Genomic DNA, 16,500 nt, shown 5'->3' on the forward strand with positions numbered 1-16,500 from the left:
TGCTGGGTCTACAAACAGAAGTGTGAATCCTGCCCTCCAAGATCTCAGAGTTGAGAAAGGCAGGAAGATACATCGACAAGCAACCGGAAAATTACATGTGAGACTAGGGGTATGGGTAAGGAGCTATACAAGCAGAAAGATCAAATAAGCTAATTCTGTCCAGAGCACAGAAGACAAGGGAAGAAAAGTACCTAGAGGGTGTGTGTTAGGGGCAGGGAAAGTGAGCAGGAGAAAGGGACTGAAATATGAAGAAGAAAATCACTCTACATTGAAAAGGTTTTCAAGTCTCTATCAAGGAGACCAGACTTCTAAAAGCAAAACAATTTGGTGGGGGGAATTTGGTGGCAATGCGGAAGATAGATGATCGGCTCGGGGAGACTAGAAGCAGGGAGACCAGTTATGAGACCTGAGTAGTAGCCCAGGTGAGTACTAGAACAGTGGACATAAAAAGGGGAAAAGTTGAGACATGCTATATTGGTAATATTGACATGATTGGTAATCAAATGAATGTTGGTATTTGAAGGAGAGAATTAAAAGATGATTCTGAGGTTTCAAGTATAAATGATCAAGGGGTAGGAACACTGTTAAGTGGGATGGGGAATACAAAGGATTAGTTCTCCTTCTTACATGTTCAGTTTGTTTCCGTGGGACATCCAGATGAAAATGTCCCGTAAATAGTCTGACAGGATGAGAGGAAATGTAAGGCTTAAGATTTGGGATAGCTGAAGAGTGAATGCAACTTGTTTAAGGGGTGAAAGGCAGAGTAAGGGGAAGGACACAAGACAGGGACACCAACATTTAAGGGACAGAAGTAGCTATGGAGACAAAGAGTCAGAAAGGCTAAAGGAGAACGAGGATTGTCAGCCTCACACTCTAAGGGACCAAAGCCCTAAGATACGGAAGGCTGCTTTTTAGAAAGGTCTAAAAGCCAAAGGACTGAAAAGCCACTGGAGCTGGCAACCAGATTGCTGACGTTCCTAAGAAACAATTTTGTAAATGATAGGTGCTAAACAAAGTGGCCTGAGGGGGTCAATAAAAGAAGAGAAGAACCAAGTGTAAACTACTTGCACTAACTCTGGCAACGAAAAGAACTAGATCTGAAGTTTGCAAGTGGAAGAAGGACTGGGGAGAGATTTTAACATGCTTACAGGGAACCCAGGACAGACTGAAGATGAAAGGGGAAAATATCATCAAAATAAGAAAATGAGGTTGATCGCACAAATGGTAGGGCTGGCCTTGCAAAGGCAAACAGTGAATATATAAATGTTTGTAGGGAAAAGGTAAGTGAAGAAATTCATGCTTACATTCTCTCCATGTAAGAGGAAGTAAATTAACTGCTAAAAAACAGGGCCAGGATTGGGAAATCTGCAATTAATTGTGTCTCTCTTTCACCAGACTTTGAAGTACTTGGTGGAAGGACCTGTCTTACTTTTTATCCTCAATCTAGCTTAGTACCCCAGGATACAGTAAGGGCCCAATAAATGTTTACTGAATGAAGAGATGACACAAATATTAAAGGCCCATTTAGAGCTATAAAACAAAAAAAAGACCCCCAAAACAAAAAACTCCCCCTCCAATAAAGCCAAATGTTAAAATGTTATATTGCTAATGGCTACATAAGGAAATCCAATGGGTGAGTTTTTCCATGGTTGAGTGACAAAGCAAAGGTAGTCAAAGGAACACAAATGACTGAGAATGCTGGTAGCCACAGCATAAACAAGTGACCGAAGACTCTTGGGATAGGTAGGACAGGAAGTGAAGGCATAGGCCTTCAGGAATTGGAACGACTGTCAGAATAACTTCAATTTCAGTTTCGGATGGGGGCCATGATCCAGACTCGATCATGTTAGACACAGATGGGTATTGACTGAATGTAATATTCGTTGGGGCTACATCTTAGTTTCTAATTTTTGTTTTTTTATTTAGAGACAGAGAGAGACAGCGCGGGCAGGGAAGGGTCAGAGAGAAAAGGCGACACAGAATCTGAAGACAAGCTCCAGGCTCTGAGCTAGCTGTCAGCACAGAGCCCTACACGGGGCTGGAATCCACGAACAGTGAGATCAATACCTGAGCTGAAGTCCGATGCTTAACGGACTGAGCCACCCAGGCGCCCCTACATCTTAGTTTCTAAATACCATTCTCCAATGGAATTAAAGGTCCTGGGAGAAATGGCTGATCCTAAGGCTAGGACAGGGAAAATACAAGATAAGCATGAATCATCTTGTGCATCACAAAGTTCTTTAACCAAGTGATGAAGATTATCATTGGTAATGTCATGTGGCTCTAGTATACCCCTTGATAGGATGTGATGAGGGCATTTCACATCATTTCACCTGTGTGGTATTTCTTCCCCAAACCTGTGAGCTCTGGTTAATAATGAGAAAAACATCAGACAAATTCAGATTGGGGGATATTCTATACAACACTTGGCCAATATTCCCAGACTGTCAAGGTCAGGAAAAATAAAAGACTAAGAAATTGTCACAGACCAGAGACTTGGGAGGAGTATCAGCTATAGGCAATGCAGCAGCCCAGAATGGATTCGGGTACAGGAGGAACATCAATGGGAAAACATGAAACCCACAGAGCCTGGGGTTTAGCTAATATTACGTGCCGGTGTCAGTTTCTGAGATTTGACAACACTCAATAGTATATTAATGGGAAAAAACAGGTAAGGGGCATATGTAATCTCTCTGCACTATCTTTGCAACCTTCCTTTAAATTTAAACTTATTCCAAAATAAACAGAAAAAAAAAAGCAAAAAACAAGAGGTTGGGCCTGCCCCGTTCCTCTTGGTCCTCCACATTTCTGTGTACTTGTGGCATACTGATATGGGCATGGAATTGTCTGCCTGGGAGTTAAGTGTAGGGCAATTGTATTAACATGTATGAGAGCACAATGGCGTATCTGGAAACCTTTGTTGACTGCAATATATGAAGTTACAACCATATTTCTCCCCATTCCCACCCTGTCAACACACCAGAGACGTGGCTTTTTATTAAAAAAACTTTTTTTTAATTGGTTTACAAAGGAGCTACAGACTACATTGAAACTAATCTTTGTACAAAAAGGAGAAAAAAAAAAAAAAGCCCCCAAACACCCAGAGACAAAAGGTATGGGAAGAGACAAGAACGGAAGATACAAAAGAGCAGGATGAAACTGAAAGACAAGAAATTAGCATCATACATATACAAGATCAGGAGGGGAAAAAAGAGCAAGAAAGATGAGCGCATTTAAAAGTATTTCCCCACACAGCCCTGGTGATAATCCGATTGGAATCAACAACAAACACGGCATGAGAATATTAAGAGATTTAAAAAGGCAACAGTGGTATGGAGACTGGTTATTGCCAGTGTTGAGAAAGAGAAACCTGTTGTAGGCACCAGAGACTGGAGCACCGCCCCTCCCTCCCAGAGGAGGACAGACCCGGGAAGAGGAAGCAGGCCCTGGGGCAGCTGCCATTGGTGTGTGTAGAGAGGGTCTCCTCAGGTCGATCTCAGCATATTATCCCCAGCTTCCCCCAAGGTCTTTGTACCCTAGACTCCAGGAGAGGGTATGGGATGCACTGGGAGAAAAAGGTGAAGACCTGCCCTTGTCCACACTGATCAAGAGCAGTTGCTGGGAGAGTGGAGGGCTGGGTAGACAAAGCCCATTCCCCTGTGGAGAAGGCACAGTGTAATTCCTGAAGGTGAGACAGGCACACACACCCCAGGAGAGGTATCAACAGAGTCCTCACCACCTGCAGCCCCAGCTTAACCCCATTTGTTATATTATGCTTTTTTTGGATACTGAAGGGAATTGAGGGACAAATCACCACACCTCTTCTCACTTAGCAGGGACAAAGAAGACTGGGGATGTTTGTCAATAAGGAAAGCGGAAAATAGGACAATGTACTCACTTCTCCCAAATGAACGTGGTAGAGGAAACCTTTCTGGGTTTGGGGAAGTCAAACTGGAGAAGACATAAGGGAGGAATGAAGCCAGGGACCGCCTTCTTTCCCCTTTCCTAGCCTTCAATCTAAGGCAAGTGAGCCAAACTGGAAAGAAGGAGTAGGAATTTAAGCTTAAGGCTGTTCAATGTCCCCCGGGGGGGGGGGGGGCTGGTGTTTAGGGAAGGCAGACAAAGAAAAAAAACAGGTCAACCTCAAAGCTGGTCTGCTCATCCTCCTAGAAGAGGTCTGTACCCCCGGAGGAGAGCCAAGAGAGGCACCAGAGAGAACACACGCTCCCAAACAAAAGTAATAACCTGCCCACATTTTATCAGCAGTTTTCAAAAGCAATGCTTTCCGGAATTGGAGAAATGCCATATCCTCCTCCCTTTCCCCAAAACTACTGCTGCTACCTTTCATCCTTGCATATTAAGTTACTGGCTCTCTTCTAAGGGAGATGAAACTCTGAGATTTCACATTTCTCTTCCCAACCCCAAGAGGCTACCCAGCTTTGAATAGGGAGAAGGAGAGCTATTCTAAGGACCCCTCACTTGTGGCAGCTAGACCATCCTCATCTCCTTGGTACTGGGATCTCCAAAACTTGTTTGGTCTGATCCCAAGGTCCAAAAGGCATCAGGGTACTTATAATTGAATGAAGACTCTAAGTGAGTAGCACCAGGGCTCCCCAAAGTGTAAGAGGGGCCTGATTAATACCCCCAGAAGAACCCCTCAAAAAGTATATAAATTTATTGCGTTCTAGCAAAGATCTGCAGCTTCCAGTATTCACACAGTGTGGAGATATTAACAATACAAAATATATTCTGAAAGTCAAACATCTGCAGTTCATAGTGCTTTCTCAGATTTGTTAAAAAAATACAATGCTTAGTTTCCTATATAGGATATACAAAAGCAAAAAATATATATATATAATGTATATAGTAGAAATAAATCAATCAGCCATAGTAATTTATAGCTTTTGTCCCTAACCCTCCCCCAATCATAATCTTTACCCCACACTTCAGTCTATATTTTCTGGGATCAAGGGCTCTGTGTTCTATTTATTCGGAATCAGGGTGAGAAATATCCATTAAATTGCATTCTGCACAGCACCCACAAACAGGGTGCTAGCTGGGAAGTCCCTGAAGGAAGATGGTGTAGGTTGTTACCGCTGTGGGTTACAAGTGAGACAGTCAAATGATACACAGATGAATGTGTATGGGCAATCTGAAATGACAAGGGAATGAGTGCTTTAATATTACCACTCCTCTGGGCATCCCCTGCCCCACAGGTTTGGTGATTTAAGATTTTTAAGTAAAAAAGCAACTCATGAAAGAAATCTGAGAATATGCCTCTCAGTTACATTGATTTCTGCTGGGCAAAAAGTTCAGGGAAAAGATTTTTAGCAATAAGCTCCCGTCTTAAGGAATGTAGGTTCCTCACTCCCTGTGGAAAAAACTGAGCAGCTCACTGCTACTGGGAGACAAGAGCAGAAGCTGCTTCAGTTTGGGGGCCAAACAAGATACTGGATCTGGAGCTTCTTTGGTGATAAGGAAAAAGGGTATGTGGAAAGAACCGACTATGAATTCACTTACAGCAATGTTAATAAAGGGGACTGAGGGTAAACCAGCATTCCATCCCAGACAAAATCCTCATCAAATAACCTTCTAAACACTTGTAAGTCCTCAGCATCATCAAGCTAGGTTATAGCAAATTTCATACTGGGGAAGATTCCATTCTTTGAAATGCTCTAGCAAAATACTGCACACTCCAGTGAGTTATACTGCCCCTTTCCTCCAAAAGATGCCTATATACATGATTACAGACATAAAATAACAGGTTCTGGGTTCTGCCTTTCAGTGGGAATAAAGGGTGTGTGATACGTGGCTGGGCATGGATGACTTTCACTTCAGTATTAACAGAATTTGATCTGGTAAAGTTTCTCGCCATAGTTCCTGAGTATCTTAAGTTTGCAGACAAGCGACCAAATGGAGCGAACTATTGTTTAGAATATTAAGTTACTGTATTTCAGGTTAAAGAACAAAACAAGCTTACCCAGACACTAATTTGGATAGATTTTATATAAAATATATAGTAGAATCATAGCATCATCTATTTGTAGTCAAGGTAAAAAGATTTATGAAAGAAACTAGGACTCTGCTACAGATCCGGATGTTGGTTTCACTTTCAACCACAAAAATAGTTTCTTTTTAAAAAGTGCAGTAGAATATCCCCCATTCATAATTGTAACTAATTTAGCATAAGCAAAGAAATGACCTCAGGAACATACCCAGGTTTTAAGATAGATTTCTAGGTAATGGGCCTGAAAGGCATTTTGAGCTGAATGTGATTTATTTTTCAACAATTTCAAATATAATTTCTCATCTGTGTGTAGATATATACAGGCACAAAACTTACATTCACACACAGTCATACACAAACACTTCATTTTCTATCAGATCAGGGCAATTTTTTATTGCAGGTCTCTTTTAGGCTAACAGAAAACCTATCCCCAACCTAACAGATTACACACATACACACAGCCATTTCCACACTTCCTCACAGTGAAAAGCTCTCTGACAGATACCAGAAGGTCAAGAGAGACAATGTTTTAATGGCTGGGCCTTGAGGACAACTCTGGTTGCATTTAAATCTCAGTGCCAAATGCACTAAGAGTTCCCTGCCGCTATAATTTTTGGATCAGTCTCTTCAAGAATCAGGCCATGGAGAAAGCAGGAAGGTGTCTCCCAATCTCTCCTATAAACCACAGTGGTAAGACAAGATTTCTTTTTGTTCTGGGCTACTGTTCCCATGATCGTGTGCTTCCTTTTCCCTTAGGAACCACCCAACTAAGAATTCAGGGAAAAGATCAAAGAACCATTGCCTTGCCACGGGTACAGGCTCTGGAGCTCCGCAGAATGGAAACCTGGAACAGACTCACTGGCTGATGCTCCTTTATAACATGAGAAAGAAACTACCAGGGATGTTCAAAAGAGGAAGTACACTTCCTTTCAGAATGTGACCTTAGAAACCAATACCAAAGCTTCGACCTACTTTGGAAGACAGCTGTACAGAGTCCAAATACTCCATTAACTCCTGAACTGGACTACTCTCAATCACTTCTGCTTCTGAGCACATCATTTTCCTACTGAAAGCCCCTACCTTTGACCACTTTTGACAGTTTATACAAACTGATCCCAGATTATAACCTTTAAAGGGTCTCTTGTACAATTCCAAAGAAAGACTTCTGACTCCTGATGCTTAGAGCAGCTGATGAGGAGAGGTGCCTTGGACTCTCCAGCGCCAAGAAGGTGCCTGCGTCAGTAGTAGTTTTGAACACTCTCTCCACAGCTACTTCAAGCATCAGCCTGGGCTTTAAGACTCTCCATTCTGCCGGTGGGACCAAGAACCTTAAAAGGTTGACAGAAGTGCCTCATCCAGGGATCATTACCAAAATATGAAGCGATCAGGTGAGAGAAAGGGAGACAGAAAGGTTGAGTCAAGAAAGGAGTGCAAGAAGCTGATCCCAAATAAAAAGACAAAATTAAGAAAGGAAAAACATTATGTATGTATATATAAACTAAAAGCAGAGCATATGAATGCTTAATCTGGTGGGAAGCCAAGACAACATCTCTAGAAAAGCTTGATGTGTCACAACAAGGCTCAGCCATAGGGAAATAAGGCAATATAAAAAAATGACCAAGGTATTTTGGTCACAGAATGGTCTCCTTTCTCCTCCCAGCCAACCCCTGCAAACGCATCTCTATATATCTTTTATATATATATATGTATATATATATATAATATAGAATCTGGTTTTTTTTTTGTTAAAAAGTATTTCAATGATCATATATATTTATCAAGGCATGATGGCTTTAGGAAAGGGGGGATCCATCATGGGGGAGCTGAGAAGGGAAAGGCAGGAAGGGGAGGCTGGGGTAAGAAGTATAAGAAACTGGGGTCGAACAAATGCCCATCAAAGGGTGGCACCAACAGAATTTTCACTAATGTTTCCCACTTCAAGGAGGTACTGATGATATAGGTGGGTGCCAGGACCCCATCTCTTCTCTTGTATCCCTCCCCCAAATTCTTCCCACCACCATGCATTTTAATTTAATGCCTCATGGCTCTCTCTCCCACATGTCTCTTGGACCCATGCTACCTTGCATCCCAGGGTTGATGGGTATTGCCCATATGTCTCTGCCCCGGGTGCCTGATCTCAGAAGCCATTGCCACTGATATTAATGGACTGCAGATCCGCCACCTGCATGACGTTGATGCCACTGTTGGCAAGACGGGCAATACCCTCTGGACAAATGGCCTCCATGGCTACCATATTGGTGGTAATAAGGGCTGAAGGGGTGGTAGTGCCGCTGCCTTCTGAACCTGCTGCACTGTCCAGAGGCAAAGTGCCCACACTCAGGGATACACCTGGGCCTCCTTTCTTATTCTGGTGGGTCTTGATATGCTTTGACAGGTGGTCACTCCTCATGAAGCGCTTGGGACACTCAGGGCAGGCAAATTTCTTCTCACCTTGGCAAAAGAAAAGAATGTAAGAAATGGACATCTTAGGAAGAAGCAGGGTTACCTTGTCCAACTCATGGCTTTCAATAGAATACTAAGCAGTCTTAACAAGGTGATAAAAAAAGTAAAAATCTGGTAAGTATCTTTTCGGGGAGTGGGAAGAAAAATAGGTCAAGGTCGAAGAGTTCTCAGAAAGGAAGGCAACACAGCAGAACAGGAGGGCGGGACTGAGACTAAGAAGAGTAATGGGGCATGGTCCTCCTTTAAAAATCCCACTGAAAACCTAACTCCCCTTTTTCTTAAAGGTTTTCCAGATTAACTCTAATTCCATTTATGATTCACACCTTCACTTTCAAACTTAAGTTGTTCAGAAATTTTAGTTATTTCATAGATATATCATAGATATATTTTGTCTTTCTATGCTGATCTATTATTATTTCTCTCTTCCCTGGGCTCCTACTCACCTGTGTGTGTGCGTTTGTGTCTCTGCAGCTCATCCGAGCGTGTAAAGCGCTTCCCACAGTACGACCAGGTACACATGAATGGCCTCTCGCCTGTATGCCAGCGCAAGTGTGCTCGTAGGTGTGACGTTTTGCCATATACTTTGCCACAGCCTTGGATGTGGCAAATGTGCTGTTTCTTTTTGCCAGGATCCCCAGAGCCCCTGAAAATAAGAACACAACTATTCATCATGTATTCTAGAGAGAAAAATTAAAGAATCCCAAAGTGCCAACAGGTTATTACCTGATACCCTTAAAACTAACTCAAATTTTTCTTTTTAAAGAAGGCTTCTCAGAGAGCCTGGGTGGCTCAATCGGTTAAGTGTCTGACTCCTGGTTTCAGCTCAGGTCATGATCTCGTGGTTTTGAGTTTGAGCCCCATGTCATGATCTCACAGTTGGTGGAATTGAGCCCCGTGTACTGGCAGGACGGAGTCTCCTTGGGATTCTCTCCCTCTCTCTCTGCCCCTCCCCTGCTTATGCATGCTCTCTTTTCTCAAGATAAACAAACTTTAAAAAAAAGAAAAAAAAAAGACTTCTCTTTAATATCAAAGGATAAACCTTTAGTTGATTCTGATTCTTCATATCCAAATTTCAAGTTTTAAATTTCCTTTCTACTAGATATTTACTCTTTCCTGGTTTTTTGGTTGTTGTTGTTGTTCCTTAATCAGTTCTGATGTTTGATGTTTGTGGTGACTTGGAAAGTCTCTGAGGCACTTTCCTGTATTTTTCAGGAAGTTTAAATCTCAATACAAGCATTGTCCATGGGAACTACTGTGAACATGGTGACATTTTTGGCTGGGAACTCACCTAAGGAGCAAAACGTCTCTTTATTTAAGCACCTAGTGGAGGACTTTAAAGAAAATATAACAGTTTAAAACTATAAACTTATCTCCTAAAATAAAAGTCAAGAGCCAAATGGTAAATATTAAAAGCTGGAAAGCCACAGTACTACCAGGGACTTCAGTGGTAGAGAAAGATGGGCTGTATAAAAGTTAAAACGGGGGGGGGGGGGGAATCCTAACAAATTCAAGGTATATTTTTAAAAAATACATTACACACACACACACACACACACACACACACACACACACACACACTATGAAGGAATTCCTAAGCTCCTTTCAGGAATCAGTTCTGAAATGTTTTTGCCAAACCAATTTGTTCCATGTGTGATCCATTAGTGGGCATTGGGGAGATTTCCAGGAGGGACTTTTCTTGGGTTTTAACAGCACATATTAGCAGAGGGAAAAAACCACACCAGAAATGAAATCACACATAGGTAGAAATCAGAGAACTTCTTTCAAATATTTAAATCCACTTTAAGCTTTGTTAGAAGGAAACTACTGTACTCAGTGCTTTTTATTTTCCCCCAAAGATTTTTTTATTTTTAAGAAATCTCTACACCCAGTGTGGGACTTGAGATCAGGAGTCACACATTACACTGACTGAGCCAGCCAGGCACCCTTAGTGCTTTTGATTCAGGTTTTTCCTGTAATGTAGGCTTAACCTATAAAGAACTCAAATTATTTTTGTTTTGGTGCTTTTCTTATTTTTTGTGTGTTTTTTAATGTTTATTTTAGAGAGAGATCGAGCATGCACGATGCAGAGGAGGGGCCGGGGGGAGCAAGGAGGCGAGGATTGGAAGATCCAAGGCAGTCTCCAGGATGAGAGCAGAGAGCCCATGCGGGACTCGAACTCACAAACCATGATATCATGACCTGAGCCAAAGTTGGATGTGTAACCGACTGAGTCACCCAGGTGTCCATTTTTGTATTTATTTTTGAGACAAAAGTTTAACAGATTTTCAAAGGCAATAAAACATCTATATGACTTCCATTTTCTTCCAAAGCAATGAATTGAAGAAAAGAATAGATCTTGGAACTCCCTAGAGATAATACTGAATAAAATAGAATATTCCACTAATGAGAAAAATTTGTCAGAACTTTGCTCTGCAGGATACATTAGGTTCCATGATGGAAGAACTGTCTAATTGGAGTAAGTATTTTTGTCTATTTTGAAGGAAAAGAAGACTCAGAAAACCCTTAACAACTCTCACATAGCCATTATAAAAAATCATTAGAGTAGGTAGGTTTCTTTTGCTTTGCAAGGCTATTTTACAAGCAACCTTGTTAAAACCACCTCAAAACAGACATATGGTAACAATCATCAGACCAGTTGGCTGCATCTGATTACCTTATCTATGGAGAAAGCAGGCACCTATTAAGGCCCAAGGTCTTAAGAGTAGATGAAAGGCTCAGAGCTGGAACCAAAATCCTGTAATACAGCCCAATCAAATGTATTGTGCTATCTCTATCTCTGGTCCCTCTGCAACACTGCCAAGTCTTAAACATTAAAAAATTAACCCTCTTCTGCTTACCTCTAAATCCATTAATTTTTCTCCTTTATACTCCTAAGAGACTGGCTGGGTCAACTTACCTTCCTTCACTATCTTTACAATAGGGGCAGGTGCATGCTTCCCGCCGGGTCCTCCGACCAGCCTGGGGCTGCGGATCCGGGCTGTTTTCTCCTTCTTCTCCACCTGCTGTGTCATCATGTATTCCATCACCACCAGCTCCATGGAGGCCAAGCTGAGCTCCATGATCACCTGAAATTAAGAGAGCAAAAGGGTTAAGGTGGAAGTAGGGAAGGTCATCAAGCTGCAGTTATTTCAGTGACACTTTACATTTACACCACCATTTCTTCAAAGCTTTGACACCACATTTACTGATATTGCCATCCATTCTTGAAATCTCAAAAACCATCATTGAAAATACAAAGAGCTAGCAAATATATAAAAACATGTCAATATAATTTAATTTTTAAAAATACTTTATTTTTAAGTAATCTCTACACCCAATATGGGGCTCGAACTTACAACCCTGAGATCAAGAGTTGCATGCTTAGGGCGCCTGGCTGGCTCAGTCGGTTGAGCGTCCAACTTCGGCTCAGGTCATGATCTCGCGGTTCGTGGGTGCGAGCCCCAAGTTGGGCTCTGTGCTGACAGCTCAGAGCCTGGAGCCTGCTTTGGATTCTGTGTCTCCCCCTCTCTTTGCCCCTCCCCTGCTCATGCTCTGCCTCTCTCTCTCTCTCAGAAATAAACATTAAAAAAAAAAAAAGGTGCATGCTCTATCGACTGAGCCAGCCAGGTGCCCCATTTTCATTTATTTTTAAAATGTAGTTCTACGTATAGCAGACTTTTGTAATTTTTCACCTATCAGATCACAAAAAGTTAAAACTCTAATAATGCATAGCATTAGCAAGGATATGGGGAAACAGGCATTTTTATACACAGGTGATGATAAACCAGTACATTTTGAATGCCAATTTGGCAATATTTTTTTAAATGTTTGTTTATTTTGAGAGAGGGGGGGCAGAGGAAGAGAAGAACCTTTCAGGGATCATGACCTGAGCCAAAATCAAGAGTGGATCACTCAACCAACTGAACCATCCAGGCACCCTTGAGCATGTGACTGTTGATCTCAAGGTCATGAGTTCAAGCCCCATGTTGGGCTTAGGGCTTATTTTAAAAAATAAATTAAATTACATCAAAAAATTTAAATATACATCTTTAAAGTAATTCCACTTTGAATCAGCAATGCCCTATGGATATACTCATGAGTATACAAAAATATGTGATTTTTTTAAAGTTTATTTATTTTGAGAGGGAGAAAGAGTGTGCAAGTATGAGCAGCAGAGGGGCAGAGAGAGAGAGAGAGAGAGAGAGACAGAGAGAGCGCGCGCACGCAAGAGTGCGCGCGATTGCAAATCCCAAGCAGCCTCCATGCTGCAGTGCAGAGCCTGACATGGAGCTCAAACTCACAAACTGTAAGATCATGACCTGAATCGAAATCGAGTCAGACACTTAACTGACTGAGCCACTCAGGCGCCCCTGTGACAATAATGTTTTCTGTAACTTGGTAACAACAAAAAACTAGAAACATGAGGTCACGATCTCACAGTTCCTGGGTTTTGAGCCCCATGTGGGGCTCTGCTTGGGATTCTCAGTCTCTCTCTTTGCTCCTCCCCTGCTCATACACATGCTTGCTTTCTCTCTCTTTCTCTCTCTCTCTCAAAATAAATAAACATTAAAAAAACACACACACAACATTACAAATCTCAGCTCTTGTACCTAATCTCCACTCTTTTCAGCTTATCAACATAATTTTGAGTTACACTGCCTAATAACAAGCTCTCCTGGAGCTTTCCTTCTCATTCCACCACTTCTATGCATTAAAATAAATTGGAATGTTCTGAGATTTTCATGATATTGGCAGAGCTTAACAGGAACGACTGGAATACAAGGTTAAGAACAGGTTTTAGAGTAAGACAGATGCAGATGTGTGTCCCTGCAGCCTTCTTTAGTTATCAGTTTCTCCCTTAGTAAAACTAGGATGAAACAGTATCAATCTCATGAAGTTGTGAAAAACAAGTAATACATGTAAGGTGCTTAGCATAATATCTGTCACATAACAAACATATTGTAGCTAGTATTATTAAGAAAATATCTTGTGGGAAGACAATTGTGAGAAATAAGATATACACCACTATTGTATTTAATCAATTTCCTTAAAAACTATACATGAAACTGAGTGGACACTCCCTGCAATGGGGATGGATAATTTCTCCTCTTGATATAAGCCCCAAAAGCTCAGCAGGTTAAGACAGAATGATAATTGATATCGCCAGTGCTTCCCTACCAAAAATTACTTTCAGAAGAGATATTTATGAACCTATAGATTCAGCTATCTATAATAGGTCTTTAGAAACAAAATAAGCAAAACCACGATCCATACAAGCAAATCATCTTTGATCTACTTTCCAAACTAACCTAACTCCATTAAAATCAGAGAAGCAATTCATTAAACCCCAAAGTTCCCCACTGTCACAATCAACTGGAAAGAAGCAAACTTTTCTCTACTTTATTGAAATATAAGTCTAACATTCAGGACGTGGCATGATTCAATAAGGGAAACAAAAAAATACTTAGATATTAGGACTCTGTAAAACTGTATCTCTAAGCGTCTATCAAATTCTTACAAAATGAACAGTCAAAGCTAATATCCTCCTTGACCCCTGCTATGACTGTAAAGGATTTTTTAAAATATGAAAACTGGGGGCGCCTGGATGGCTCAGTCGGTTAAGCCTCCGGCTTCGGCTCAGGTCAGATCTCACGGTCGTGGGTTCGAGCCCCGCATCGGGCTCTGTGCTGACAGCTAGCTCAGAGCCTGGAGCCTGCTTCCAGTTCTGTGTCTCCTTCTCTCTCTGACCCTCCCCCTCTCATGCTCTGTCTCTCTCAGTATCAAAAATAAATAAAACAAAACAAAACAAAATTTTAAATATGAAAACTGGAAAATGAGATTAAATGAGTTTAACAAAAAGGGACAAAATGCTAACAAAGCATCAGCATCAGACCAGAATCTGTTTCCAGCCTCTTTTAATAACAGTTTTAGAAAAAAAAGTTTTATCTTAAAATGTGGCATTGGTTAAGCATGAAATAAATTAAAGATTTTCCTTTCCATGATGAAAATAACAAGTAAACAAAAAGCACAGTTTAATGATAGTCTTGAGCAGCCTAGCATTGCCTCTAGCATCAGTTATTGAAATAACTGCGGCAGTTAACACATTTTCCAGTTTCTTCAAAGGGAATAAGTGTGCTGAAGTCATGAACTTTTAAGACCACCATGAGAAGTCAAACAACCTATTCTTCTCTGAGAAAAAACCCGGGCAATACTAAAATAAGAAACTCCTCAAAATTTTTCAAAAAGGCAGTTCCCATATACTTCTCTATTCATCTATCTGGTCTCTGGAATTACTTGGAGAACACAGTGTTGTTTAATTCAGTAAGTATTAACACAGTATGACTAATTTACAAAACTATACCTATATTAAGCATACACTGAATTTCCTGAACATGTTTCACTTTACACAATAGATTTAATCCAAAGACTCGAAACTCAGTCTAGGAAGTATTTGTGTGTTCAGCCACATTCAAGCACAATACCGGTAACACATCACCTAAGCATGAGGAACACCCAGAATACAGCTCTAAGTCAAGAAATAAAAGTGTCTCTAGTAACAGAAAAAGATAATTCATGATACATGTACTTTGTTTTCCAAAATAATAATAATCTTGTTAATCTGGTTTCCCAGTCCAAGCAATTCAGAGAAAAAGGACTAAAAGGACTGTACTTTTTAAAAAGCTGACAACTTAGAGTGATAAAATATAAATTTTACATTTTTATTAAAAATTTACCAAAAAATTTATATAGATGGCCTCCAAATTTTATCTCTACACTGAACATTTGAGATTGATAAGATTGAGATACAATTTAAGAGACAAAATTTAATGCTTGATTCTATCAATTACTAGTTTGCATAATAATTAGTAGGTTTCCTAGAATCCTTGAAAAGTGACTGATGACTTTTTTCCTTTTCTTAAAAAATCAAGTTTATTGGGGTGCCTGGCTGGCTCAGTCAAAAGAGCACGTGACTGTTAAGCTCAGGCTTATGAGTTCAAGCCCCACGTTGGGTGAGAGATTACTTAAATAAATTTTAAAATAAATCAAGTTTAATTTTTATGTTTTTTATTTATTTTTGAGAGACAGAGAGAGACAGTACGAGCAGGGGAGGGTCAGAGAGAGAGGGAGACAAAGAATTGGAAGCGGGTTCCTCACCGAGCACACTCTGATGCAGGGCTCAAACTCACAAGCTGCAAGATCATGACTTGAGCCGATATTGAATGCTTAACTGACTGAGCCACCCAAGACACCCTACCATTCATTATGGATAATAAGGTTTCACTATAGAGTTTTTGGTTTTACTACTTAGTTTCTCTAGCTATTATAATTTTTGTTTTGGAACTATTTTGGAAGATACTTAAAGTTCTTACATATTCTTCAACAAATTTCCCTTAATAATCTTAAATAACCAAGGTACATTTGTCAAAACTAATTAAGTGATACAATACTAGTAAAAAACAATAGACTTTATCTGGATTTCACTAGTTTTTCCACTAATGTCTTTAGTCTCTTCCAGGATCCCATCCAGGATACTACATTGTATTTAGGTGCCAGGTCATCGTAGGCTTCTTGGATCTATAAGTCTCTCTGCCTTTAATGACCTTGACAGTTCTTAAGAATAATGGTTGGTATTTTGTAGAATATCTCTTAATTTGAATTTTGTTGGTGTTTTCTCGTTAGACTAGACTTCGGTGTTTTGGAAAACATGTCAGTGCAATACATTCTCATCACGTATTAGAGGAGATTCTGGAAAATTTAAAAAAAAAGAAAAAAGAAGGAGGAGGGAGAAAAACTGGCAACTACCACTATTTTCAATAAGTTATTTTTTGAAAGTTTTAAAATAAAGATTCATTCAGTCATTTAAAGTAATTATTTAGGAGGCATCTGGCTGGCTCAGTTGGGAGAGCATGTGACTTGATCTCAAGAGTTGTGAGTTCCAGCTGCACATTCAGCACAGAGATTGTTTTTAAAAATTAAATAGGGGGCTCAGTCGGTTGAATGTCTGACTTTGGCTCAGGTCATAATCTTAT

At 40.5% G+C, this 16,500-nt stretch overlaps 1 protein-coding gene across 1 annotated transcript in view; it reads right to left on the bottom strand.

Annotated features, from left to right (window-relative positions):
- Positions 1 to 3,776: 3,776 nt before the first annotated feature.
- The window catches only part of SP1 (Sp1 transcription factor), a 33,455-nt gene continuing 20,731 nt past the window's right edge, over positions 3,777 to 16,500 (bottom strand). The window contains exons 4-6 of the mRNA XM_029953862.1: positions 11,388 to 11,556; positions 8,914 to 9,113; positions 3,777 to 8,458 (exon numbers count right to left, since the gene is read on the bottom strand). Of these exons, the coding sequence (XP_029809722.1) occupies positions 8,145 to 8,458; positions 8,914 to 9,113; positions 11,388 to 11,556 (683 nt within the window). The 3' untranslated portion in view covers positions 3,777 to 8,144. The remainder of the gene's footprint in view (positions 8,459 to 8,913; positions 9,114 to 11,387; positions 11,557 to 16,500) is intronic.

This window comes from Suricata suricatta, chromosome 10 (assembly GCF_006229205.1).
Source record: "Suricata suricatta isolate VVHF042 chromosome 10, meerkat_22Aug2017_6uvM2_HiC, whole genome shotgun sequence".
Lineage (NCBI taxonomy): Eukaryota > Metazoa > Chordata > Mammalia > Carnivora > Herpestidae > Suricata > Suricata suricatta.